Genomic DNA, 24,698 nt, shown 5'->3' with positions numbered 1-24,698 from the left:
GCTTGTGGTCAATTCTTCACTTGAGAGCCAAAGGGAAATTAGAGTGGAAAGGAAAATGATTGGAAATACACTCAATAATCCAGAAACTACAATGAATTTAAAGCCACTCAAAACAATGGAAATGAAAACAATTGAAAATGTGAAAATTCCTCGTAAGGCAAGTAAGACAAGTGAAATTCCCTTTTTGGTAGATGTTCCTGACTGAACCTTAACTTTCCAATTGAAAATAATACTTGATAACACTACCATTACAACAGATGCACAACTCACTCCAATCAAGACAGGATCAGGAACGTTGACTAGCTTTGTAACAAGTACAACAATTGAAGCCAAACTAAACCAGACTAATACTGAACATACTGAAATAATGAAAAGCTTTAAATAATGCTTTTTTCTTTCCAGTTTTGAATTTTCTTCATTATTGACATGGTTATTTTCCACAGCAATGGTTTCTTGAATAGTTTCGTTTAAATGAACATTCATTTCCAAATTTTCCTCTCCTTGCTCATCCACCGAATTCAAACTATTCATACTCGATGATTGAATTTCATTATCCACATTCTCTTGCCTTTCCAATTCTTCCAATTCTTCATTTCCCTTAATTTCAATTTCCTCAATCTTTTTAAAATATCCGAAACGATTCAACAAATCAGGCACAAACTTCCACACCACCAAAAACGAAAAACTACAAAAAATCGCCAATGGAATTACAAATAATTGTTGCAGTAATATATGTGTCCTTTCGTCATTTGATAAAATTTCACTTTCCTTTCGGTTATCTAATTGGAATGCAAATCCAACACTTGCAAAGCAAACAGTCGTTGGTAAACTGCCAATAATTCCACCTATTTGAGCACCAAATTTTTCAATGACCAAGGTTATTAGAATGGCAATAATGGATGCGAAAGTGGACGAAACAAATGCTGTGAAATAGGTTGAAGTAATTATCTGAGAAAGGACTGAATCTGCAGTTCCATTCACACCTGTCGTATTATTTGCTTCAATAATAATAGTAGAATTATCGAGCATAATTGTTAAACTATTCTCATGTTGCAATTTGGCAATATTTAACAATTTGGCGGGAAACAACTTTTCACAAGAGACAGATGCAGAAAAACAAATAATGATGATGAATAGTAGTAGTGCCAACAAAACAATGGTCGGGACAATTCTGGATGGATTCTTGCTTTTGAAAAGGTGCATTTTTCATACAGTTTGTGTTTTTCTATTTTTTTTTGAATTTTTTTTTATTGTAAGCGGAGAAATTTTTAATTGGTCAACAATTTTGAATTGAATTTAGGATTTGTAAAGTGCAATATTGAAAAAGATCAAAAATAGCTATTGTGAAGGTTTTTGAAAATTGTGAAAACGTGTTTTTTGAAATTCCGAAGATTCTCCGATGTGAAATTTCAATTTTCTTTAATTTTCTTGTTTAATAATATTTTAATTAAAAGATTGTAAACGGAAATTGATTTTTAATTAAAAATAAAACAAAAAAAATGAGTAAACGAAAATTAGATGCAATAACCGAAGGATTCGTCCAACTTTCGGATACAAGAAGGAAGAAACTTTCCAATTCCGTCTTTTCTAATGATGTGCTCTATGAAATTCTTTCCTTCCTCGATGATTTTAAATTTATTGTCACGACTTGCACTTTAGTTTCTTCACAATTTGCAAACATTTCGAAAAAATTAAAACTTTCCTTGTATTGTGAAAATGACATGAAATTAAAAGGTCAATTTTTACAAAATATTCAAAGTTTGACAGTGAATAGAAGGAATAGGATAATTGCATTCGATTGCCAGTTATTTAATTTAATGAAAGATATAAGTACACTGAATGTCAGTGAAAACACTTTTGAAAATGGTCATTGCAAATATATTGGTCAACTGAAACATTTAACTAATTTGGATATTAGTATTAATTTGATTGGAGATGAAGGTGTTGGATATTTGAGGAAATTGAAGCAATTGACTAATTTAAATATAAGTAACAACATGATTGGGGAGAAAGGAGCTCAGTATATTGGAAAAATGAAACAGTTGACTTGTCTTAATATTAATAGTAATCATATTGGAAGTGAAGGAGTCAAATTTTTAAAGGAATTGAAAGAATTACGTACTCTCGACATGGTTTACTGTTATATTGGTGAAGTGGGGGCGAAATATTTGAGTGAAATGAAGCAATTAACTCACCTCGATGTTGAATGCAATAATATTAATGGAGGAGCTAAATATTTGGGTGAATTGAAAGAATTGACCTATCTTAATGCCAAGTATAATATATTAGGAGATGACGTAAGATATTTAAGTAGACTTGAATTGTTAACTGATCTGAATGTTGCTAATAATGGTATTAGTGCAAAAGGCGCAAAATTTATCAGTGAAATGAATCGATTGGTCAATCTTAATATTGGACACAATAATATTGGTAAAGAAGGAGCTAAATTTATCAGTCAAATGAAAAAATTAACTTGTCTGGATATTAGTTGTAACAGTATTCAAGACGAAGGAGCTAAATGCATTAGCGAAATGAAGCAGTTGACTAGTCTTAATATTAATTCTAATAATATTAATAAGAAAGGAGCCAATTATATTGCTGAAATGAACCAATTGACTTACCTCAAAATTCGTTTCAATATTGGAGACAATGGTGCCAGAAATATTTTGAAACAATTACCTAATCTAATTGATGATTCTTTGTAAAAATCTCAATCTGTTCCATATTTTAATAAATTCATATCATATCTCCATCATGTACTACTGAAATAGAGTCAAGAAATCAATAATTTAACAACAGTAAGAAAATGCTTCAATCTTGTCGTTCAGTTTTAAAAATTCTTCCAAACTATTTTGGAGTGAAATCTTGCTATTTCCAATTAGATTTAATTTTCTCAAATTCACAAAGCGCATCATAACTTCCTTGATTTCATCTGTTGTGAAATTATTGTGTCCCAAATCCAATTCAGTCAAACTCTGATAATTTTCCCATAATAGCAGTTTTGTATGAACAAATTCATTGATAGAAGAATTCTTTCCAAGCTTTAAACTAGTTAGAGATTCGAATTGTGGCACTATATCAATGAGAAACCATATCACATTTGGTAATTCCCTCAAATTCAAACTTGTCAATCGAGAAATTGTGAAAATTGGTTTGATATCTTTTTCAATAAATTTGTTTGCACTCAAATCCAAAGATTTCAATGCAGGTAAATATTGATTCAATATGGAAAAATCAAAACCAAAAGGAATTTGATTTCTGGAAACACTCAAATGTGTTAATTTTTGTAATTTAGGACTTTTTACAATGGCATTTAGTCCATTTAGTCCAAATTGATTGCATCCTAGATCTAAATGTGTTAAATTTGTCAAATTGGAACAATTGGCAATGTCCTTGACTTGAGAATCTTTCAATTCATTATTCCTCAAATCTAGATATGTTAAATTTCTTGACTTTTTGTTTTTTAATAAAAGTTTCACCATTTTCTTTGCATCCGAAACTAAACTAATCTTGAGTTTAGTAATAATAAATACTGAATTGGTTGTTTTCAAGTATTGGATGGCATTTTCATGTTTGATAAATTCTACAGTGTTGATTTTTTGTGAAATTGCTTGAAAGAATTGTTTCGAAACTAAAGCAAACGAAATGATCTTGTTAGGATTGCAGAACGATAGTATCGTATCAATAACATCATCACAAAATATTATCTCATAAAAAGCAGTTTGCTGTTTTGACATTTTTTTTTGATTTTTAATTATTTCAAGTTCATTGTTCTTTAGTTTCGTACAATCATTAACTGGAGGAAATTTTAATCTTTTTAAACATTTAATTCAATATCCTTCTTTAATTTCTTTGTTTCTAACCAATCCTCATATTCAGATGTCGTTTCCAATCTCGAAATGGTATCTGTCAAATTAATCAACAATTCTCTCATTATTATTTCATCCAAATCCGAGTAGGGAACATTCGCCTCACGTTCCAACAATTCCATAAATTTAAATCTTCCATCCGATGATAAATTAATCTCAAATGGGGCAAACATTTGAATGTAATTATGATGAATTTCCAATAAATTCTTGTGAGTGACAACTCCACTCTTTCTGATTTGTTCCAATACTTCGTAGAGAGCTAGATTCTCAATGGAATGTTCGTTTCGAGAGTAGACTCGAAGCATTTCTCTAAATTCAGTCTCTTTGAGAAGTTTTTGAATGGAATTTTCTTCTGATGCCAGAGATTGATAGTGTTCTCTTCTGCAGAGTTTAAGTAAGAATCGAATAGATTCTATAATCATGGTAGTTCCTCCAACAACGAGATAACACAATATGAACAAGACCAGGAGCAATACCTTACCAGCTATGTTGGTAGTTCCAGAAAGAGACATGAAAATCAAAGCAGAAATCACCAAGCTCAATATCATAATGATTAGATCAATTCTTAAAAAGAATGGATCATCAAAAAAGAAAAAGTACAATACTCCTCTCTGTTTCAGCTTTTTCCTATTGAGAATCAAATCAACAACCAAGCAAATAAAGCAAACAATTGAGGAAATGAGACAGAGTGTTGCAAACGGAACCAGGAATAACAATTCAACTTGCATATTATAAGCAGAAACTTCGTAAGCTTTTGGAGTATCATACCAAGTGGTATAGTAAGAGAGCCATATCAAAAAGACGCAAATGGTCAAAAGGATGGTAAAGATTGTGGCCATGATTTTTGAAGTGAGAATTCTTTGAAATTTCAATGATCTTTGACTGATAGTTTTCTTCTTGGAGGCAACCAAATTCATAAACCAATACAAATTCTTCAAGTGGTAGAATCTCAACACTGTAACAATGTAAGTGGAGAAGAAAAGTGAAATGAATAAATTTGGATAAATGGCAGTTACTGAAAATCTCAAATCTGTTTGTGTAAAAACTGAAATGTATTGTCTATTCCACACCGGCTCTAAAAAGTAAATTGGAATGATAAAGAGACAGAAAGGTCCAACAAATGGAAGGAGGAATCTTCTTCTGATTGGAATATTCTTACTCTTTCTATTTAAAATCATGGTAATTCCCAAACAAATGTAAAAAACAATTGCCAATGAAGAGATGGTTCTGCCTACGATATGAAAATGCAAAAGGGAAATAGTGGATTTATGAAATTGCTAACAGGAAAACCAAACAGAGCTGATTCAAACTCAATTCTCAATATTTACAATGTTATGCAAGTATTGAAGTTATTCAGAGCTCCAATACCAATGATTAGAGATTTACTTCAATCATTTTCCTTCCAGAAAACTGAAATGGAACTCAAGGCAGAGATAAAATTCCATCCTTAAACATGAAGAATTCGTAGGAAGAGTATGAATAATAGTGAAACATCCCCAAGTAATCATTAAATCCACTATAGCATTGAGCTTGATAAAAGTTTGAGGTAATGTATTGATTCAAATTCTGTTTGAATCCAGAAAATGCATTTAACATGTAAGATTGAAAAGTCTGATTCTCATCATTCATGTATCCCTCATTTTCCAGAACAGTTCTCAAATCAGTCGATTCGTTATATAAAATTTGCATTGCTGTCCAGAATAAATCATTCGTATAGGAAAGTATTGGTAATTGTTGTAATTCCAAATTCTTTGTAACATATGCATTCATGTATAGATAATAAGAAAGTGCTTGACTTTGTTCTTCTGTAAAATAACCAAATCCCATTGATTTCCTGAATAAGGCATTGTGATAATCTCTCATTTGACTAATGGCAGTTGAATTTGTCACGTTACATGATTTTTCAAATCTCAGCAACTTATCCAAGATTTCCACCTGAATATTCTTCTTAATTGCTTGAACAATTTCATCTTTCTGCTCCATAGTCAACAAATTCATCAATTCCTCACTGGACGAAACTTGTGGAGAAGTTTTCACAACAGTCATTGTCAAAACTCCCTCTGTTCCAACCAAATGAAATAAATCTTCCAATTCATAATCATTCACCTCCTTCCTAATTCCATTTTCTTTAAAACTTCCCATATAAATATTATTCTTAATATTCAAAAATAAATGATCTAAATATTCGATTGGGATAGCAATTATTGGAATGTCACTCCATAGCTGATCTAATAACCAATGTTCATCCTCGAGTTTTGAATAGAAAGAAACTGATTTCTTTTGATTGGTAGAAATGGAAACAGTTGAGGCAAGTTTTGAATCAATTCTCCTCTTTCGTCTTGCAGTTTCGTCTAGTAAAAAATTGGATTCATTCCAAGCAGTCATCATTACTAAATCATCATCTGAACAACATGCATACATGTAATCCAATTCTTCGTCGGACGAAAGTGAAGCTACTTCTTGTAATAGAGTGTTTTTCTTGATGAAATTACTGAGTACTTTAGTTTCGTATATTTGTGAGAGCTCATTCAATAAAGTTTCGTCCTCAGCAAGTACTCCAGTAGTATTCAGAGTGGTGAATGGAACAGCAGCTATCTGATGAGATTGGATGTGAACTATATGATATTTCGTATAGGCATTTTGGGAGAAAGTATTTACATTAGTATTGGGATTATAATCAAGATTTTGGAATCCAAGCTTAAAATATTCTGAAATGGAGAGAGTTTCAACAGAGACGGTTAAAGTCTCCGCAGCATGTACTATTTGTTTCGAATAGAAATAGTTATCCGAAAGTCCAAGTACTAATATGAACAGCAATAATAATGATGAAGAACCGACATTTGCTTTCATCGTGTGTTGTTATCTGGTCTTTTCAAAATTGTTGTTTTTTTTCTCTGCTAGATATTTGCTTTGGAATAGCAAACAATTGATGAAGAAGGGTAGCTCGTATTTGATTGGTGAGAAAGACCAGAATACTAGCAGAATGAAAGTAAGGAGTTTTTTTTGTGTCTCTTTTGTTAATAATATGTCACCAAAATCTATACGAAAGGTTCCTTTAATGCAACTCTGTTTTCCATAAGTGCATCATGACCTTTAAAATTCCGACATATTTTAATAATAGCGTGTTTCATTAATATTAGAATGTGTTAATTTGTTTGTGAAAGTCAACTCGACTGTAACTCAGATTTCCAATAAGGAAGAAGAATAACCTCATTCGATTCTCACTAAAAAACTGAATGATTCTCCCAAATATTTGCAGATAAAATCTAATGGTCACTAAAATTGATTCTTCAATTCAATTCTAAACCATTCACTATTTCACTATCAAATTTAATCAAATTTCTGTAATCTCTTTAATCACTTTGAGATGCAGCAAAATGGTCCTTGAATGAAAATAAAGCATCAGAAAATGGAGAAGCATTCACTAGTGAAATTGATCTGAGATTGTTGATATAGTAAATCTCACTCTTTCCAACGTGTTTGATGAACTTGTTTCTAAATATTAAGGCATGCCAAGGACCAAGTGAAAATTGTTGATCCTCATATTCAACCTTATGATAATATCCTGCCTTATCGAACCCATATATTAAAGATCCGTAAAATATAAAATGAGTTTTTGTTCTGAGAGCAGTACAAATACTTCCACATTCAATATCAAGAACTCCTGTTACTTTGACTTCCCAAAAGGTACCTTCTATATCTGTATCATCTCCATTTGCACATTGATTGTGATAGTTGAATCCTCTCGTAAACACCTGTCCGTTTTCCAATAGAACTACACAATGTCTATAACCTGATGAAACCTTTTTGATTCCACTGTTAAAGAGTGGAGTAGCAACCTCAACAGGAACGTCAAATCCATAAGATGCAAATCCATAATGGGATTCCTTTGAGGAACCATCCTTAATAATGTAGAATTTGTTATTCTCCAAAACAATAATTTGCAAATCTCTGCAAAAACATGAAAATAGCTTAACTGGTGATGGATCATCAATTACAACTTCTTTAGGCTCTCTATTAAAATGTTTCTTAATAATTTTCCCCTCAGTGGTTTGAACCATTATTATATTCGACATTAGTCCACTTCCAATCACTCTAATTTGTGACGATCTCTCAATAAAGAAACAAGACAACAATCCAGTATGGATATCGAACAGAAATAATCTTCCATCCATCATTTCAAACAATGGTCCATTATCATGCAGCAAGACTACTCTATTCATCAATCGTGACCAATGAGATTCTGCTCTCGGTCTCATCTGATTGAACAATACTTCAAAAACATATTTCTTTTCCTTGAAAAACCACCTCGATTCACTTCCTTCAAAAAAGTACAATGAATAGGATTTTGATTCACCACCCGAACAAACCATAGAAAGAGGTAATAATTCATCATCTCCGATCTGATCATCATCCAAAGCCTGAGAAAAAAAGGAATTCTTTCGCAATGCAACGGAGGGAAATCGTTGCGAGGTGAAGGCCTCTTGTAAATTGGCTCCATTACGAGTACCTTCGCAGTAGAGTTTGTATTTTTCATTCATTTTTTTAAATAAATTCCAGATCAAAATCAAATTAACTAGCCGTTACAAATATGAAATATTTATGAAAAATATTAAAAAAATAAAAATCTTCAGAGAAGAAATATTAATATTGTGTGCTTGAATTCAATCAAAATGTCTCATCAAACAAATGTCCTCCTTTCCATCTATCTTCATAATCAAAAAAATGTTCAAAGCCACCACCCGTACATTATTAATTAGAAAGAGTACTTTATCAAAATCCTTTTCTCTCCATCATCAAAAAGCCTCCTTCAGAGTGCTTGTGCTCGGAGGCTATGGCTCATTCGGCAAGAGAATTACCTCCCAATTATTCAAAGACAATGATGTTAATACTCCACAGGAAATTGTTATTGCTGGAAGGAATTTAGCAAGTGCCAATCAATTTCGAGATGAATTAATACAGAATACTTCATCATCGTCATCTTTTAGAGTACAAACCTCTCTGGTTGATGTGAATGATGAGAGAAGTTTGAAGGATTGTCTACAACAAACAAAGCCTAACCTGGTCATTCATACTTGTGGACCATTTCAAGGACAGAATTTTCATGTGGCAGAGCAATGTATTGATAGAGGAATTAATTATATAGATTTATCGGATTCTAGAGAGTTTGTTGCAAACTTTTCTGACAAGTTACACGACAAGGCAGTGAAGAATGATGTGCTTGCTGTTTGTGGAGGTAAGTTTGTGTTATTGATAATTTGTCTTCTCTTATCATTAAATAGCCAGTACTGTTCCTGGATTGTCCTCTGCTGTTTTAAACGAGGTGTTAAAACATGATCTTTCAGAAATTACAAGCATTGATAGTTGTCTTTCTCCTGGTAATAGAGCTCATATTGGAGAATCAACAATGAGATCCATATTGAGTTATTGTGGAAAGCCAATACCAATGTTCTTGAATGGTAAATTGGAAAATGTCATTGGATGGCAAGGAGTGAAAAGGGCACAATTTCCAGATGGAATAGGAACTAGATATGTTGCTTTTTGTGAAACTCCTGAGGTTGAGATTTTTCCAAAGATTTATCCTACTCTCAAAAACTTGGAGTTTAGAGCTGGTGTAGAGTTGAACATGTTCCAATTTTCTGTTGTGGGAATGTCATATCTTGCACAAGCTGGGATTGTAAAAGATTGGTCCGTTTACTCTCCATTATTCAAGACCATGAGTGGGTGGTTCTATAATTTTGGATCTGATAGAGGTGGTATGCAAATGATAATCAATGGATTGGACAAGAATGGTAAAGAAAAGACTATTACTTGGAATTTAATTGCAAAAGGAGGAGATGGGCCAATGATACCAGCCATTCCGTCCATATGCATTGCTAAAAAACTTGCAAGGGGATATGTTGAACAAAAAGGAGCCATTCCTTGCGCAGGATTATTCTCTTTGGATGAATTTATGAAAGAGGTTTCTGGTTACAATATTCGACACGAATTCGTGAAATGAACGGACTGTAATATATGTGCCCTTAACACTATTACAAATTCGTTGTTTTCACAGATAATCCCTTAATGATTCAGATAACATGAAAGGGAGATAGTTCAGTGGTAGAACATGGGATTGTGGTTCCTAAGATCAGGGTTCGATTCCCTGTCTTCCTACTTCTTTTTATAACTATATGTATTAAGCAAAAGTTTAATCTACACTATATAGTTTGAATTTAAGATCACATTTTATTAGGGTTATTGCTCTGTAAATTGGCTAGTAATTAATTGGAATAATTTGCATTGCTTTTGATCATGCATTCCAACCAAATCTTGAGTGTTGTGATAATACATTCCATTGATTTGAATTTGCATAAATGCACAACTTTGGAATTGTGATGGTAATTTGATATCAATGGTCTTATCTCCATAAGTCAACAAGATGAAAACAATTTTACATCCCTTTTCCAAGAGGGCACTTGCGTCTGGACTTTCAAATCTGGTACTTCCACAATATCTAATGAAGAGAACCTTTTCACCATTCTCATACTCTTCAATTTTGGTCTTGGTTTTAAAATTGATATAGGTCTGGTTAGAATTACATTGTTCACCTATCAAATTGATTAATTGATCAGTTGCTTTTTCATAACCAGAATTTGGGAATACAGAGAATGAAACAGTAGAGTAGAAAGGTTGAGAAGCTACCAACTTGGTTTCTTTTTGAACTGGCTCTTTTCCCCTCCCTAAAAAAGTAGAAAGCATTGAGGGTTTGGATGGATTTCCTTTGAATTTCAATTCACTGTAAAGCACGTGGAGATTATTCATCTTTTCATCCAATTTCCTAACTTCATCAACAACATCATCCAATGACTTTTGCATCTTGTCAAGTTTGGTATCTAACGCTTTTGTTTCAGTTTCATTTGAGTGTTGCAACTTTCTTACTTCCTCAGATTGATCTTTTTTAATTTCAATTATTTTTTCTAATATGTCCTTTGATGTACCAGCAATAAGATTAGACAAGTGAAGCTTATCTTGACTCAACATTTCCAATATTACTTGTTGATCCTCCAATTTTTCAATTCTCTGCTTATGGTGCTCTGCATGTTGATTCATTATCTTGATATTATCTGATTGATCACTTAAAATTAACATCATCTCTCTCATGAGTGATTTGACTGTTTTCTCAACCATTTCTTCCACCAGATTAGGCGTTACGATGGATTGATCTCTATTCTCTTTGTATTGATTATAAGGATAGTAATCATGATCTATGTTATTATCCCCATAGTTAGATGTTGAAATAATTGGTACTGGCTTTGATTGCACTGTTGTGTAGTGTGGTGATTCATATGCATTGTTCCTAACAGGTTTTGTCTTGTTCTTTGGAAGGGTACCATTGTTGTTTGTTGTCACTTCAAAGGATTTGAATCTGTTTTTCATTCTTGAACAGCAAAATATATGTGAAATTATTGAAGAAACACTTTCCATACAATTTTTTATAATTGAAAATTTTAATCACGTTTCGAAATATAATTTTAATCTGAATAATTCAATCACGTTATTAAGATTGGCACGTTTCAATTTGAAATTATCTGATTACAAAATCACGTTTAAGGGTAACCAATCAAGTTGCTTTAGCACGTTTCGAAAATAATTATTAGCTCCACAAGATCCTTTCAGAAACTGATTCAAAGCAAAAAAATGTATACTAAAGACCGTGTGGAATATTCAGAAAATGATTCAACCAAGAGGGACAGACCAATGAAAAAGAAAACAGATAAGACTCATGAAGCAGTTCATGTTGGTATATTAGGGGATACTTCTCCTTCTATGAAGGATGATAGTTGCTGTCAAATGTTTTCCACTACCAGAGGTGTTGTAAAACAATTACATGAACAAAACAAAGACAATCAATTCACCATTATTGAATTCAGTTCCAAGTGTGCAGTTCATGCAAGAGTTTGTTCTGACTTGGATACAATCCTTGAGAAAGTGCCAAAGGTTAGAACTGCTAATCTTGGAGGAGGAACCAATTTAGGTGGTGCCTTCAATGAAGCTCTGATCATTATCAAGAATGAAATGACAGATAAGAGAAGAAAGTTCCTCTTCGTCTTTACTGACGGTTTTCCAGATGACAAGATTGAAGCTATTAATCGCGCCAATGATTTAAAGCTGGCCAACGTTGACATTTGCTGTATCGGTGTTGGCTCTGGTATAGACAAATCATTTATCCAAACCATCTCACCACAAAAGGGTTACCACATCCAAGAATGGTCCAAATTGAATGAAACTTTAGCTGAAATTGTTTCTAAAGAGTATGAGGATTTTGTTAGAATCAAGTTTACACTCAAAAACAGACCCTATCATATTGGTGAGAATGTAAAAATCATGGTTACAATCATAAATGATTCAGATAAGGAAATCCCAGCAGGGACCGTAATCAAATTTAATAGAAACTCGTATTTCGATAGTAAGACTTTCAAAACCAAGTCTGGTGTTGACCCTGAATCGAGTGCAACTTTTGAAATTGAGCTATATCCAAAAGATGGTGCAACTGTTAGGGATATTTGCAAGGAATTAGAATATTCCATCACAACTCCCTCTTCTAGTATTATCGAAAAGGGTCATGTTGAGTTTTGGGCAAGTGATTTTGGCTATAAAGTGCTAGAATATAGACCACCTAAATCAAGTAAGGTTTCAAAATTGTACATCTTCTCATTTGGTATTATTGGATCTGGAAAATCATCCTTTTTCAACCGTATTGTCACATTAGTACATGGATTAACCTTTATACAAAACAAGCACACATCATTCGCAATTACAGCTCCTGGAGGTGATCATGTTACCAAACGTCTTGAAAAGGTATGCTTCTCCAAGATCTTTCCTGAAGATGAAACATTGTGCAATTTGTTTTTCCTATTGGGTGATTCTTTTGGAATTTCAGAAAAGACCTTCACTGAGCCAACCCTGTTCCTAAGTTGGTTACGTGGACTTCTCGGAGAATCATTTGAGATGAGTGAATCCATCATGACAAAGCAAATTGAAAAGTGTGATGAAAATCAAGTACACTGTATCTTGTTTTTCCTTGCTCAGGGTGATCGTGGTGATAAAGAGCTCATTGAAAAGCTCAAGAAGATGTATCAAGAATCTCTTGGATATGGATATCAACCATTGGTGATTGTTACCAAGATGGATGAAGTGAGAGAACAAGAAACCAAAAAACAAGTTATTGAGCAAGTTTCAACATTGCTCAATGTCAATATTGATTCCATCTTTGCCACTGAAAATTATCATGGTGCCAATATGATGAATGATGAGGCAGAGAGAAATTTCGAAATTGATAAGGAAACTCTGGTCATTCTTTTAAAGTTATTCGATAAGGGTGATTTCTTTATCAAGTCAAATAACATGCTTATGCAAAAGAAATAAACAATCAGTAGAACTTGTACAGAATTTCAACATCCTCATATCCCATAATGACTCGATTAGGCAGTAGAAAATTACAGGTTATACAGTTCAAGAACCATCAATAATTTAACAAAGCTGTAAAAGATCTGTAGTGTGGTCTGTATCGATCATCTACAAAGAAAATGTCGAAGCAACAACTGTTAGAACATTCACTCGAAGAATCATCATCACTATTAATAAGCACAACAACAGTTGTTGAAAATGATGAAGTGTCGGTGCTGCAAGTAAGAAAACCACCTTCACAACAACAGTATGAATTAGGCAAGGAGAATGGACATGAAGCTTTAAATAATTCATCATCGGAGGAGAATCATGATACAATTGATTATGTTCATCATTATCATCATAAGCAAGATGAACAAGATAATATTATAACATCCACTAATTCTTCTTCTTACGGAGATCAAGAGAGGGAGAAGCAATCTCTCACTTCTAGAGTTTCAAATCTAATAGATTCAATGCCCATACTCAAATCAATGTTGGGTTGGTTAGCATGTATTTCAGTACATACACTTTATGGTACACATCCAATCTTTTCGAGGTATCTGCAATCTCAATCTCCAAATAAGTTTCCTCCCATGCTATTGGTTACTAGCTGTCATATGGCTGCCCTTCTATTATACTCTCCCAGAATTCTCTTCTTGTTAATTGTTTATTTGAGGAATAAGTGGAAGAATAGGAAGAATAACAAGGAAGGAATGAATGTTAATACTCAACATCATGTTGTAATGAAATTGTCTATATTCGAGAGGATTAAGAAGTGGATTAAATTCTCATTACCTCTCATTAGCTTCTTTTGTGCATTGTTGGGGAGATCATTTACCAATGTTGTTGCCTCCAAATTTACAATTCCACTATTTGTTCAATTGTTTGCATTGTCAAGTCCATTTACTCTGGCTTTTGTAACAGTATTTGTTTATAACAGATGGTTTATTAGAGATTCACATACTAAGGAAACATTTGGATTGAAAGCAATCTTGTCAATGATTGCTACATTTATAGGAGGGGCTATTATAATTATTGGAAGTATTGTTCCAAAAACTGATGGTGTGTATGTACTGAAATCACAATTGAGATTGATTTTAATACCATTTCTGAAAATATTACACCATGGGATGTATTAGGTATCTCATCAAGTATAGTTTCAAGTTGTTGTCTTGTTTGGTACATGCTCTCTTTGAGATATATGAAACAGGAAGAATCTCAGGGAAATACCATTAGTGTTACTGGAGAGAAACTATTCATTTATCAATTATTAATTCTTGTCTTTATATTTGCTGTGCCAAGTGCAATATTTGATGATTGGACTTTGTGGGCTCGATTGAATTCTAAGGATTGGGGCATGTTCTTTGGATTTACTATTTTAGTATACATGATGGCCAATGGTTTAAATATTCTTGCAATTGGTTTGCTTGGATCTACAAAAGTTGGCTCTATAATTGCCTTGAGATTAATCTCAACAATTGTTTTCAGTAGTCTCATTTTGCAAGAATCGCTAAAGTCAATTTGGCAATTATTGGGTTGCATTATTGTCTTGTTGAGTGTGACCTATTTCATGTACACTGAATCTGAACAAGAAATGAAGACTGTAACAGTTCAACAAGTGAGTTCTACCCATTTCCCAATCCAGGAGGAAGATGAAGATGATGACGAGACTGAAATGGAGGACACTACTGAACTCATTAAAAAAGACCCAAATGAAAATTCAATTGAACAAGTTAAGAAACGTAGGGAGGGAGATATCATGGTTTAATTGAAGAATGCTGTCATGTTTGATTAATTGTTGAAAATTAGCATGATTACAACACGATCATGATGAAACAGAATTGATACTATATTCGATTTGATTGATGAGCTTAATAAAGTAATATTTAAGTGATCAATCAAATAATATCATACAAATGAACCAATATGCAGAGCACCATAAACAGAGAATTGAAAATCACCAAGTAATATTGGAAATGTTGAGTGTGGAAGTATCAAGATTTGGTTGAACCTTAATATAAATTCAAAATTAACATTATACAGTGCAGATTAAATTCAAGCTTTGTACAAATAGTTATAAAAAGAAGTAGGAAGACAGGGAATCGAACCCTGATCTTAGGAACCACAATCCCATGTTCTACCACTGAACTATCTCCCTTTCATGTTCATATCATTTTGTTAAGCGAAACGTGAACAAACATTACATAATTTCTTTCATTGTTTGTTGGCCAAAGAAATTTATCGAGATTCAAAAATTAAAAAAATGTAGAAAGAGAAGAAGGTTAGTTGTGCCAATTGTAAGGGAAAGGACTTTTTTGAGGTAGACTCTTGTCCAAGGGATGGTAGTTGCTTAACCTATAAGGGTGAAACGAAGGACGGTTACTTGCCTAAACTTTCTGGTATTTCACATTTTGAAGATATTAGCATGAAGGTTTGCGTTGGTTGTGGTTGTATATATGGATTTGATAAAGAGCAAATAAAGAAAGACTTGGCAAATGCCTTTGAAGAATAAAGGTAAAATAAAGTTTTTAGAAATTAAGCACAATAGTCTTTGTGTTGTTTGTTCTTGTTAATCTCAAAGTTTATTGATATTGAGCATTAGTGTTACTAATAAACCATGAGAATTAATTTTTCTTTACCAAAATCTTCAATCTTTTCCACTGCCATTTCTTTTTCTAACAATAAATTCTCAAGTTCCTTATTTTGCATCTTATCTACTAACCAATCACTTGCAATAAAAACTAATCCACTAACACTTCTCAATAGAGGGAATTCTTTCAATATTAAGGTTTTCGGATATATTTTCTTGGTCCTTGTCTCATCGTAGAATAAACGCCACCCAAGGGTAATTTTTCTAAATGCAAATATTGCCATTTGCTTTTCAAATTTCACTGCCATTAGCTTAATTTCATTCAATCCATAAAAATCTAACTCAATAATTACGTTTCTTAATGTAGATTGAGGAAGTAACTTGCCTTAGTATTTATCTGTTGGTAATTTGACTCCATTGAAGACCAATTCTATTCTCTTTCGATAAATATCTTCATCAAACTTTTGAACAAGCCCATAAACAAGTGCCAATCTCATTATTAAATCCTTATCATTTCCAAATATATCAAACACATCCAAAGTTGCTGAATTATTTGAAGCAGCAATTTGAAACATGAATTCCTTATCAAAACGAAACTCATCACTAAGATAGCTATTGTAAGGAATCATTTCGTATCCATATTGTTTGGTACACTCCATCATTACTTCTCTGTCCGTTGGAAATAGCTCATAACACAACTCATAATCAATGTAAGGATTGATAGATTGAGCAGCTGTCAAAATTAGCTCTCTATCATTTTTGAAAGACTTTGACAAATATTTCAAACAATTTCCATCAATTTTCAAAACTTCAATAATAAATTCTCTGTCCTTTTGAAGACCCTTACTAGCATGTGAAATGTTCGAGTAGCTGCCTTTAATGGCTGTGAGTACTAACTCCTTATCGTTCTTTAAATCATCAGAGGCGTGATAGAGATGTGTTCCTTTCTGAACTGCTTTCATCATGAAATCTCTATCAGCTCTCAATTCCTTTGGAGCTTTCAATTCATAAAGATAATCCAATGCTCGTAAGATAAATTGAGGATCTGATTTCAAACGAGGAGATGCATCTCTCATGTTACGGGTATGTTGTGCAATTGTCACCATGAAATCAAAATCATCTTTCAATGAATCACTAGCAAATGAAAGATATTTCTCATCTAGATAAACTGCTTGTAGCACGAAATCTCTGTCACTGCTGAAATGGTGTAAGTATTCATGAATTTGATCATCTAATCTGGTGATATTCCATTCTTTCAAAATATTAAAATTCTGGTGCACAATTTTGCTTGCAATTTCCTTGTCGATCTTACCAACTGGAGAGCTGTCAAGAATCTTCTTTCTGTAATTTAAAATTTCATTGAATAGCTCGGAATTATAGGAATCTTCAAGAAATGTACAATTTAAACCAAATGCTTTTGTATAGACTTGCTTTTCATTCTTGATATTTTCGTCTGCCTTTTCGAATATTTCCCAATTTTCTTTCAACATGTCCAAGATGAATTCTCTTTCTCTCTTGTTATTTTCATTCAATCTAGATCCATTATTCTCCAATGCTCCCAATATAACTTCTTTTACATTACAACATCTTTCCAATTTAATTGCCAAATATCCACCATTATGCTCTTTAACATATTTCAAAATCAAATCGTCAGAAACTTCTACTGTTGAATCCAAACTGAGTGCCTTTCTAATAACACCTAGCATTAATGATTCATCTCTTTGAAATTCCTCTGGCGCATATTTAATAGCATACCCGTATTGAGATACAGCATTCTCCACAATTTCTCTGTCCTTCAAAAATTCTCCATCTAGAAATTGCAACACTTTTCCATTCAATAAAGCAGCTTCCACTATAAACGATCTATCATTCTTGATTTCACCAGGAGCATATCTGATAGATCCTGGAATTTCCTTGACAGCTTCCAGAGCTAGTGATCTATCCTTCTTCAACTCATCAGACATGTAATAGAAAGTATGCTGGTTGACCTTCATTGATTCTCTCACTACCTCTCTGTCATTTCTCAATTCCACTCCAGCATAGAATAATCCATTTCCATTCTGTCTAATTGCTGCAATAACAATTTCTCTATCCGAATTAAATTTTTGATATTTCATCAAATCATTTCCATTTTTCTTGACAGCTTGCAAAACTAGCTCTCTAGTTTCTGGATTCGTATTGTAAATCATTGTTTTTTTAATATTCGAATGGTGATCAGCATATTTTTTAATACCACTCAATTTGTATTTCTGTAATTCGTCTGAACTTTCCAATAATAATTTCGGATAAATTGAGCTAACAAGATATGTGCTATAAAATTGATTGTTTCTATAATCGAGAGAAGCACAAATTTTTGCACATTTCTGAATGTATTCCTTGTCTTTAGAATATTCTATCGGAAGAAATTGTTTTTCTTTCAAACTAATTTCCTTGTTTAATTCCCACAATACGAAACCTTTCGTTTGTGATGAGAATTTGTTTTTTAATTGATGATACAATTCATTCTCTAGGAAATCTGTGAGTGTAATACAAACAACAGATTCAACTTTTGACATTTTTTTTAATTATTGCGAGTTCACTATTCGTTAACCTTAGCTTGAGTTTCGAATAACAAAAAGTTGTTTAAGACTGACACCTTCATTAATGCCAATGTCTTGCATTGGAATGAACTTTTATTTACAAAACATGAACCTGAAGAAGATTCTCAAAAATCAAGTTTCAAAAAAATACCTCCATGTCGTCTTGCCCACACAACCACCAATTTAACAATGATGAACTTTCAATAATTACCTCCTTCATGCACCCGTGTGTTCTTCTCATCAATATCCAACTTGTGTCCAAGAATTTTCAACTCGTCATTGAAACACATGAAAATTATTGGAAAATGTGTTGCGAAAAATATTTCAATTCGGGATTTTTCAAATGGGAAGAAGATTTGCCATTTCAAGTGGAAAAATGTGATGAATTTTCAAGTTTTCATTATAAATTATTTGTTGCATGGTCAAAATCCATTCCAAGAATTCTGAAAGTTGGAAGATTGCCTATTTTGTCGAATAACAATTGTGGATCTGAGCATGAAAGAAGTATATTCGAAAGATATGACCCAACAAGATATGCCACTAAACATTTGACTCAATTGGTTATTTTATTGAATGTATTTTCATTAACCAAATTTAGAAATAATTTTTACGGACATTTGGAAAATGTGAATTCATTTTATAGAGATTTTCAAAGTTATGATGATAAATCAGACGAAGAATCACTACTAGTAGATGTGAATTCTGAAATAATCTTTCATAATTTACCTTTTGGCGCCTTTTGCTTAATGATTCTCTCACCAAATCAGAGTGAAAAGATTAAATTAGTCGAAACGTTACTAATGAAACAGTTACCAGACGAAACTAAAGATGGTGCTGATTTAGTTCTCAGTGTTTCCAGTCCAAATCCAACAAATGTATCTGAAGAAGGAGTAGTTTCGTATTTCAATTCCATGACAAATTCCACAGACACGAGATGGACAGATGACAGAGATTATGGATGGGAGAGATCTTGGCTACCTTGTTCTGGAGCTGGATTTGTGACTATTTATTCATTTGAGGAGAAAAAAGAGTTGAAACAAGTTAGTATGGATCGAAATTATTTTTATCCTTAATTGAGTTTAGTTTAATTTCGAATAGGAGAAGAATTCATGAAAGAATGAATACTTTTCTGATGACACCAAGTTGTATAAAACAATTTTACAAAAAATCACTTTTTTTCTTTACAGATCTTTCGAACAATCTTTCGTTTACAATACTCATTGAAAAGGCAAGTCAAATGCTTTCTTTTTCTGTAAAGTTGACCATTCGCTTGTCTATCAATTTCTTCCACGTCACTCTCATCAACTCACCAATCATCAATTTCAATCCCACAACCATCGACCGTCAAAAGTCTCTTGTCAAGTTGAAATTATTTTTTTAAACACAACACAAAAAATTTACACAATAACAAAATGTCAAACCAAGTCGATCCAAAACTTGCCCTCAGATTCCAAGATCTCGTTGCTAAATCCATCGATGAACAATGTGAATTCTTCTTGAAGAGTTTCATCTTTGCTTTGGGTGATGATTGGCCAGAAGTTGTTAAACTTTCCACAACTTTTAAAAAGTATTTGGCTGATTCTAATAGAGAAGGTTCTCAAAATGAATTGGATGAAGGTAAGTGTTTAGTTTCTAATAATATTTTTAACACTTTCGAATATATTAAACTATTTGTAATGTGATGCTAAATAGCCCAAGCTGCCGATTTCTTACAAAAGAATGGTAAAACACGTACAGCCACCCAAAGACGTGATGAAATTCGTGATATTGACTTGGATTTTAACAAACTCATTGCTTTCATTGAATATTTATTACTCCACTACAAACATTTAATTCTCTCCGAATATTACAAGAGACACACTGAATTATCTGTACCAGCTGGTTACCTCGACAATCAATCCATTGGTATCACAGGAGTTGGTTATGCTCTCTTGGAAGAATTATTCGAAATGCCAGCAGGTTTATCCGAAGAATTAGAAAATGCCATTTCTGAATTTTATGCACAAAAACGTGCTCGTGAAAATCGTTTAAAAGATTTGGAAGAAAAATCAGATTTGGTTGGTGTTAAGGGTTTACAAGCAAAGAATGAATTGGCACAAATGCAATCTCAAGATCAAACTGAAATGAACAAATTAGAAATGACACTTAATGCTGCAAAGAGAAAGGCATTGAAAAATCCAAGTGGAGAACAATTGTTGGCACAAAAGAAGAAACAACAAGAAGATGAGGAAAAGAAGAAATTGGAAGAAGGTAGACTAAAGATGAAAGATAGAGCTTCATTGTGGGAAAAGAAATAAGCTTTCAGAAAGTTTAAAGAATTGTATATTAGAAAGATATATAATAAAATTGTTTGAATAGAATACAAACAAATTGTTAATGATGATTTTAAATGTTAAATTGTTAAATTGTGATTCGAATATTATTTAATAATAATAATAATGGGTGCTTACTGAAAATGGATGGCCGCGCTAATGGTAATGTCTCCTTCAATATATTTTAATGATGGGAAAAGATTCTATTCGAAAGGCAGTTTTCTGTTAAATAAAGCAACAGAAAACATAAAAAAACATAAGAAAGGCCATCAATGCAATCATCAAGGAGCACCAACATTTTTATGTTTTTCATCATCTTTATGATGGTATCAATTATTCGTGCAGATTATGTTATTCGAAACTTGGCATCCAACATGGAAATATCAAATTCTTGTCAAGTTAAAATTACTGAAGAATTAACTTATGTATTTTCGGGTACATCTGGAAACTATACTCAGTTATCAAGAAACATTCCCTTCACAATTGCTAATCAAATTTCTACACAACAAGTTTCGGTAGAAATATTAGAAATTAAAAATCAGACGAATTCGTTAAATTTGGACCTGATTAGCATTTCTTCCACAACATTGCAAATTGGATCTAGTGCTTATATCATTGTTTCTGCATTAACACCGAAAATTCAACTTTCTTCCGAACAATCGTATTTGGAAATTAGGTTAAAAAGACAATTTTTAGTGAGTGGACCAGTTAGAAAATATGATCAGGTATGTGTTGTTGTCTATTTCTATTTAAAATTAGTTATTTATCCTATTTACCAATTTTGAAATAATTTGTTGAAATTATTCGAATCATTAGGCTGTTGATACGAGTATTGTAAAACAATCATTTGAAGAATATGCTAAAATTGAACACTTGACTTGTAATTTTACCTTTACAAATGGATTAAATGGAAGTTCATTAAGTCCAGGTTTGACTTCTGGCGTTGTGAATGGAAATGTTGTGACATTTAGTGTGAGTGAAGTGAGTTCAACCTCAACTTTTGATCCATCTGTTAGATTTCCATCTATTTACGATTTTACAACATGTGTTCCAACAAATGATACATTTATTATTATTCTCGTTGTTGTGAGTGTGGTCATTATTTTGATAGGTGTTGGATGTGGATTATTTGCCAGTTTTTACAAAAAGATTCCAGTAATTAAGCGTTTAGCTAATGTCTTTGAGAGGAATAAGGACGAAGAGTCTGCTAGGATAGTTCAATAATAATCGTGTAATAATTTATAACTCATTGCCAATAGTTACCCAATAATCTCTTAAATTGTTTCTTCTTCCAAATATTTCCAAATACTTTCCATCAGGTACCATTTGCTCAATAAAATGATACAAATCTTCAGGTTTTTGAGATTGACCTCTTCTATCACTGAGAATGACATCACAGAGACTGGTCACTTTCTGTCGAGCAGCTTCCATCATTTCCTTTTCCCTCTCTGGAGTGGTATTCTTAATGGCAATGATACAATTTTCCTTAGCATGTTGCAAGTAATAGCCATGGCCTTTGGCTAGACGTCTGTGTTTCGTTTGTTTGACCCAGGTAATCTCATCTACAAATTTATATCCCCACTTTTCAATCATTTCCAAAGTTTTTACATACTTGGCATTGATCACCCACACAAACAGAAATCCACCATTCTTTTCCTGCAGTGATGAAATGTCCATACTCTGAATGTGCTTATCAGAGAGTGGTTTATAACTAATTGCAACACCTCTCAATGGATTTGAAGTTGCCAATTGCCAAGGTGGATCCATTAAGATGACATCAAATTGAGCCACTCTTGCCAATGCTTTCCAATTCATATTTCTCACATCGGTCCTTATTGGAACACAATGTTTTGGAATTGTTGATTCTGTTAACATGATTGGTTCCGATGGAAGTGCAGTAGAATCCAATTCTGAATCACCATCATTCAATGTGGATGACGATGAAAATTCTGCTGACCTTTTATCAACACTATTTGATGATTTACTCGATGATGATTTCTTACGTTTTTCCTTCTTTTTCTTTTCCTCTTCCTCAGCACAATGTTGTTCTTCCGATTCCTGATGTTGCAAAAGCATCAACAATACTGAAGATGGATATTTCAAATAGGGTGAAACTTCATCCTGATTATTCACAGATCCTTCCAGAGACATGGCCTTCCGAGAAGCTTCCCTCTCCAATTGTGCCTTTTTCAATTCTAAATCATAGATTTGTCTTCGTTTGACAAGAATTTGTTTTAAAACCTCCCAATCAACAGCTTGATGTTTTTTTACATGATGATTTGAAATTCTACGTATTATTCTTGATGATGATGATGAAGTAGAAGAGGAAGAATTAGATTGCTTTGTTTGTTGTTGTTGTTTTCTTGTTGATGATGATGATGCTGATGTAGTTAGTGATAGGGAAGGTTTTGATCGGGATGATGAAACTCTTGATTTTCTCTTGTTTTTTGAATTGTTTGATTCATCATCATCGGAGGATGAATATTCGGAAGCTGATGATGATTCTGAATAGTGTTTTTGTTGTGGTTCGTTTTCTTCATAGTCCTCGTCGTCAGATGATGAATGGCTGTGAATTATTTTTCTTCCCCTTCTCATCTTTTCATTTTTTTTGTAATGAGATTATGTTATTTCTGGAGATTGAAAATTTGAATGTGTATGAAAATAGAGAGTTCATCATTAAAAAGAAATTAAAAAGTGTTATTTGGAAAATAGAAAGAAAAATCGTGAAAGTTTAAAATTAATCCTCCCGTGCCGGGAATTGAACCCGGATCTCCTGGGTGAGAGCCAGGTATCTTAGCCATTGGACCACACGGGATTTCTGTAAGTTATCTAGAAATAAGGATATTATATAAATATGACATTAGCTCAATACCTTTAATTGCTGCATTTCAGCGTTGTAAACAAATCAATTAAAAAAAATGTCTAAACGTTCACATAATGAAACTCTCTCCGATTTTTCATTGGAAAATATGGAAAAGGCTAAAAAAACAAAAATTTCAAATGATCATTCCGAGATAATTCTCGATCGATTGGCGAGTGATGAATTAAATTACATGTTTAAATTTCTGACGTTTGGTGGATTGATAAATTATTCAATCACGTGCCAGAGAAATTATTCAATCATTCGTGATTGGATTTCGATCATGTATCCGATGGCTGTTGAATATGCAAAAAATCAACATGAACATTGGTTAATTGCAACAATATTGAGAATTTGCAAATCTGTGGTTATTGAACATGATGGATTTAATTTTGGATTATTCACTAAAATAGCCGAACAATATAGAGGAAATTTAAATCTTCTTTCTGAAAAATTGGAATTTAATTTCTTTAGTTCTGCTGAGGAAAAGATGTATTTCGAAATAGAGGTTAGAAATGTTGATTCCATTTATGAAAAAAGAAAAATTCCATTAGTTGTGTTGCAACCAGCTGTTGGATTTGATACATTTAGCAATGCAAATGAATTTGAGTCAACAATTGGGGAGAAACGAATAGTTAAGGAAACTGAAATTATAACAATTCCACTTGGTTTCTTTATGAAGAATTTAAAATTGAATTTCGAGCGCTTTTTCAGTGACATGTATTATGTGTTGAGATTTTGTTATTTGGTGGAGAATTTGGAGGTTTTATTTGGTCTATCTGCTTCAGATGACAACTATGAAGATGTCTATGAGTGTCCACTACTGACCTCGTTGAAAAAATTGAGAATTGTATCTAACTGCTTGTTGGATTATGAAACATCTCAAAAACATGTTATTGATATTCTCAAGGTGACACCTAATTTGGTGGATCTGGAAATAGTTTTTCATAACTATTGTGATACAAATATATTGATGCACATAACTAGAATGTGTCCTAATCTTGAAAAAATTTCTATTAGAATTGATCAACAATATGGATTTATTGGAGTTTCTAT

General features: G+C 32.7%; 11 protein-coding genes and 3 non-coding genes across 14 annotated transcripts; 8 read left to right on the top strand and 6 right to left on the bottom strand.

The window, feature by feature from the left end:
- Positions 1-1,499: 1,499 nt before the first annotated feature.
- On the top strand, positions 1,500-2,705 carry NAEGRDRAFT_72427 (uncharacterized protein; the record flags this gene model as incomplete). The annotated part of the gene is made up of 1 exon (XM_002672484.1): positions 1,500-2,705. One exon carries the CDS (start codon positions 1,500-1,502, stop codon positions 2,703-2,705), a length of 1,206 nt encoding a protein of 401 aa, XP_002672530.1.
- A 1,112-nt stretch (positions 2,706-3,817) lies between these two features.
- Positions 3,818-8,410, bottom strand: NAEGRDRAFT_52199 (uncharacterized protein; the record flags this gene model as incomplete). The annotated part of the gene is made up of 3 exons (XM_002672409.1): positions 3,818-4,353; positions 5,765-6,577; positions 7,561-8,410. 3 exons carry the CDS (start codon positions 8,408-8,410, stop codon positions 3,818-3,820), a joined length of 2,199 nt encoding a protein of 732 aa, XP_002672455.1.
- Positions 8,411-8,594: 184 nt separating this feature from the next.
- NAEGRDRAFT_72423 (uncharacterized protein) lies at positions 8,595-9,870 on the top strand (the record flags this gene model as incomplete). The annotated part of the gene is made up of 2 exons (XM_002672483.1): positions 8,595-9,105; positions 9,152-9,870. 2 exons carry the CDS (start codon positions 8,595-8,597, stop codon positions 9,868-9,870), a joined length of 1,230 nt encoding a protein of 409 aa, XP_002672529.1.
- An 84-nt stretch (positions 9,871-9,954) lies between these two features.
- On the top strand, positions 9,955-10,025 carry NAEGRDRAFT_t585. The gene has a single exon. It is a non-coding gene; the product is annotated as a tRNA-His (tRNA).
- Positions 10,026-10,106: 81 nt separating this feature from the next.
- On the bottom strand, positions 10,107-11,288 carry NAEGRDRAFT_52198 (uncharacterized protein; the record flags this gene model as incomplete). The annotated part of the gene is made up of 1 exon (XM_002672408.1): positions 10,107-11,288. One exon carries the CDS (start codon positions 11,286-11,288, stop codon positions 10,107-10,109), a length of 1,182 nt encoding a protein of 393 aa, XP_002672454.1.
- Positions 11,289-11,549: 261 nt separating this feature from the next.
- On the top strand, positions 11,550-13,299 carry NAEGRDRAFT_59200 (uncharacterized protein; the record flags this gene model as incomplete). The annotated part of the gene is made up of 1 exon (XM_002672482.1): positions 11,550-13,299. One exon carries the CDS (start codon positions 11,550-11,552, stop codon positions 13,275-13,277), a length of 1,728 nt encoding a protein of 575 aa, XP_002672528.1. The 3' UTR covers positions 13,278-13,299.
- A 139-nt stretch (positions 13,300-13,438) lies between these two features.
- Positions 13,439-15,069, top strand: NAEGRDRAFT_72420 (uncharacterized protein; the record flags this gene model as incomplete). Its single annotated transcript, XM_002672481.1, has 2 exons — positions 13,439-14,363; positions 14,441-15,069. The coding sequence occupies 2 exons, from the start codon at positions 13,439-13,441 to the stop codon at positions 15,067-15,069; spliced, it is 1,554 nt and encodes a 517-aa protein (XP_002672527.1).
- A 319-nt stretch (positions 15,070-15,388) lies between these two features.
- Positions 15,389-15,459, bottom strand: NAEGRDRAFT_t583. The gene has a single exon. It is a non-coding gene; the product is annotated as a tRNA-His (tRNA).
- An 818-nt stretch (positions 15,460-16,277) lies between these two features.
- NAEGRDRAFT_52196 (uncharacterized protein) lies at positions 16,278-18,080 on the bottom strand (the record flags this gene model as incomplete). Its single annotated transcript, XM_002672407.1, has 1 exon — positions 16,278-18,080. The coding sequence occupies one exon, from the start codon at positions 18,078-18,080 to the stop codon at positions 16,278-16,280; it is 1,803 nt and encodes a 600-aa protein (XP_002672453.1).
- A 545-nt stretch (positions 18,081-18,625) lies between these two features.
- Positions 18,626-19,543, top strand: NAEGRDRAFT_52195 (uncharacterized protein; the record flags this gene model as incomplete). Its single annotated transcript, XM_002672480.1, has 1 exon — positions 18,626-19,543. The coding sequence occupies one exon, from the start codon at positions 18,626-18,628 to the stop codon at positions 19,541-19,543; it is 918 nt and encodes a 305-aa protein (XP_002672526.1).
- Positions 19,544-19,882: 339 nt separating this feature from the next.
- On the top strand, positions 19,883-20,767 carry NAEGRDRAFT_72417 (uncharacterized protein; the record flags this gene model as incomplete). The annotated part of the gene is made up of 2 exons (XM_002672479.1): positions 19,883-20,087; positions 20,163-20,767. 2 exons carry the CDS (start codon positions 19,883-19,885, stop codon positions 20,765-20,767), a joined length of 810 nt encoding a protein of 269 aa, XP_002672525.1.
- Positions 20,768-21,156: 389 nt separating this feature from the next.
- NAEGRDRAFT_72416 (uncharacterized protein) lies at positions 21,157-21,941 on the top strand (the record flags this gene model as incomplete). Its single annotated transcript, XM_002672478.1, has 3 exons — positions 21,157-21,507; positions 21,599-21,868; positions 21,894-21,941. 3 exons carry the CDS (start codon positions 21,157-21,159, stop codon positions 21,939-21,941), a joined length of 669 nt encoding a protein of 222 aa, XP_002672524.1.
- An 80-nt stretch (positions 21,942-22,021) lies between these two features.
- Positions 22,022-23,377, bottom strand: NAEGRDRAFT_72415 (uncharacterized protein; the record flags this gene model as incomplete). The annotated part of the gene is made up of 1 exon (XM_002672406.1): positions 22,022-23,377. The coding sequence occupies one exon, from the start codon at positions 23,375-23,377 to the stop codon at positions 22,022-22,024; it is 1,356 nt and encodes a 451-aa protein (XP_002672452.1).
- A 148-nt stretch (positions 23,378-23,525) lies between these two features.
- On the bottom strand, positions 23,526-23,597 carry NAEGRDRAFT_t582. The gene has a single exon. It is a non-coding gene; the product is annotated as a tRNA-Glu (tRNA).
- Positions 23,598-24,698: the final 1,101 nt, after the last annotated feature.

The sequence above is a fragment of the Naegleria gruberi genome, assembly GCF_000004985.1.
Source record: "Naegleria gruberi genomic scaffold NAEGRscaffold_53, whole genome shotgun sequence".
Classification (NCBI taxonomy): Eukaryota; Heterolobosea; class Eutetramitea; order Acrasida; family Naegleriidae; genus Naegleria; species Naegleria gruberi.
This window is presented reverse-complemented; position numbering and strand designations above follow the sequence as displayed.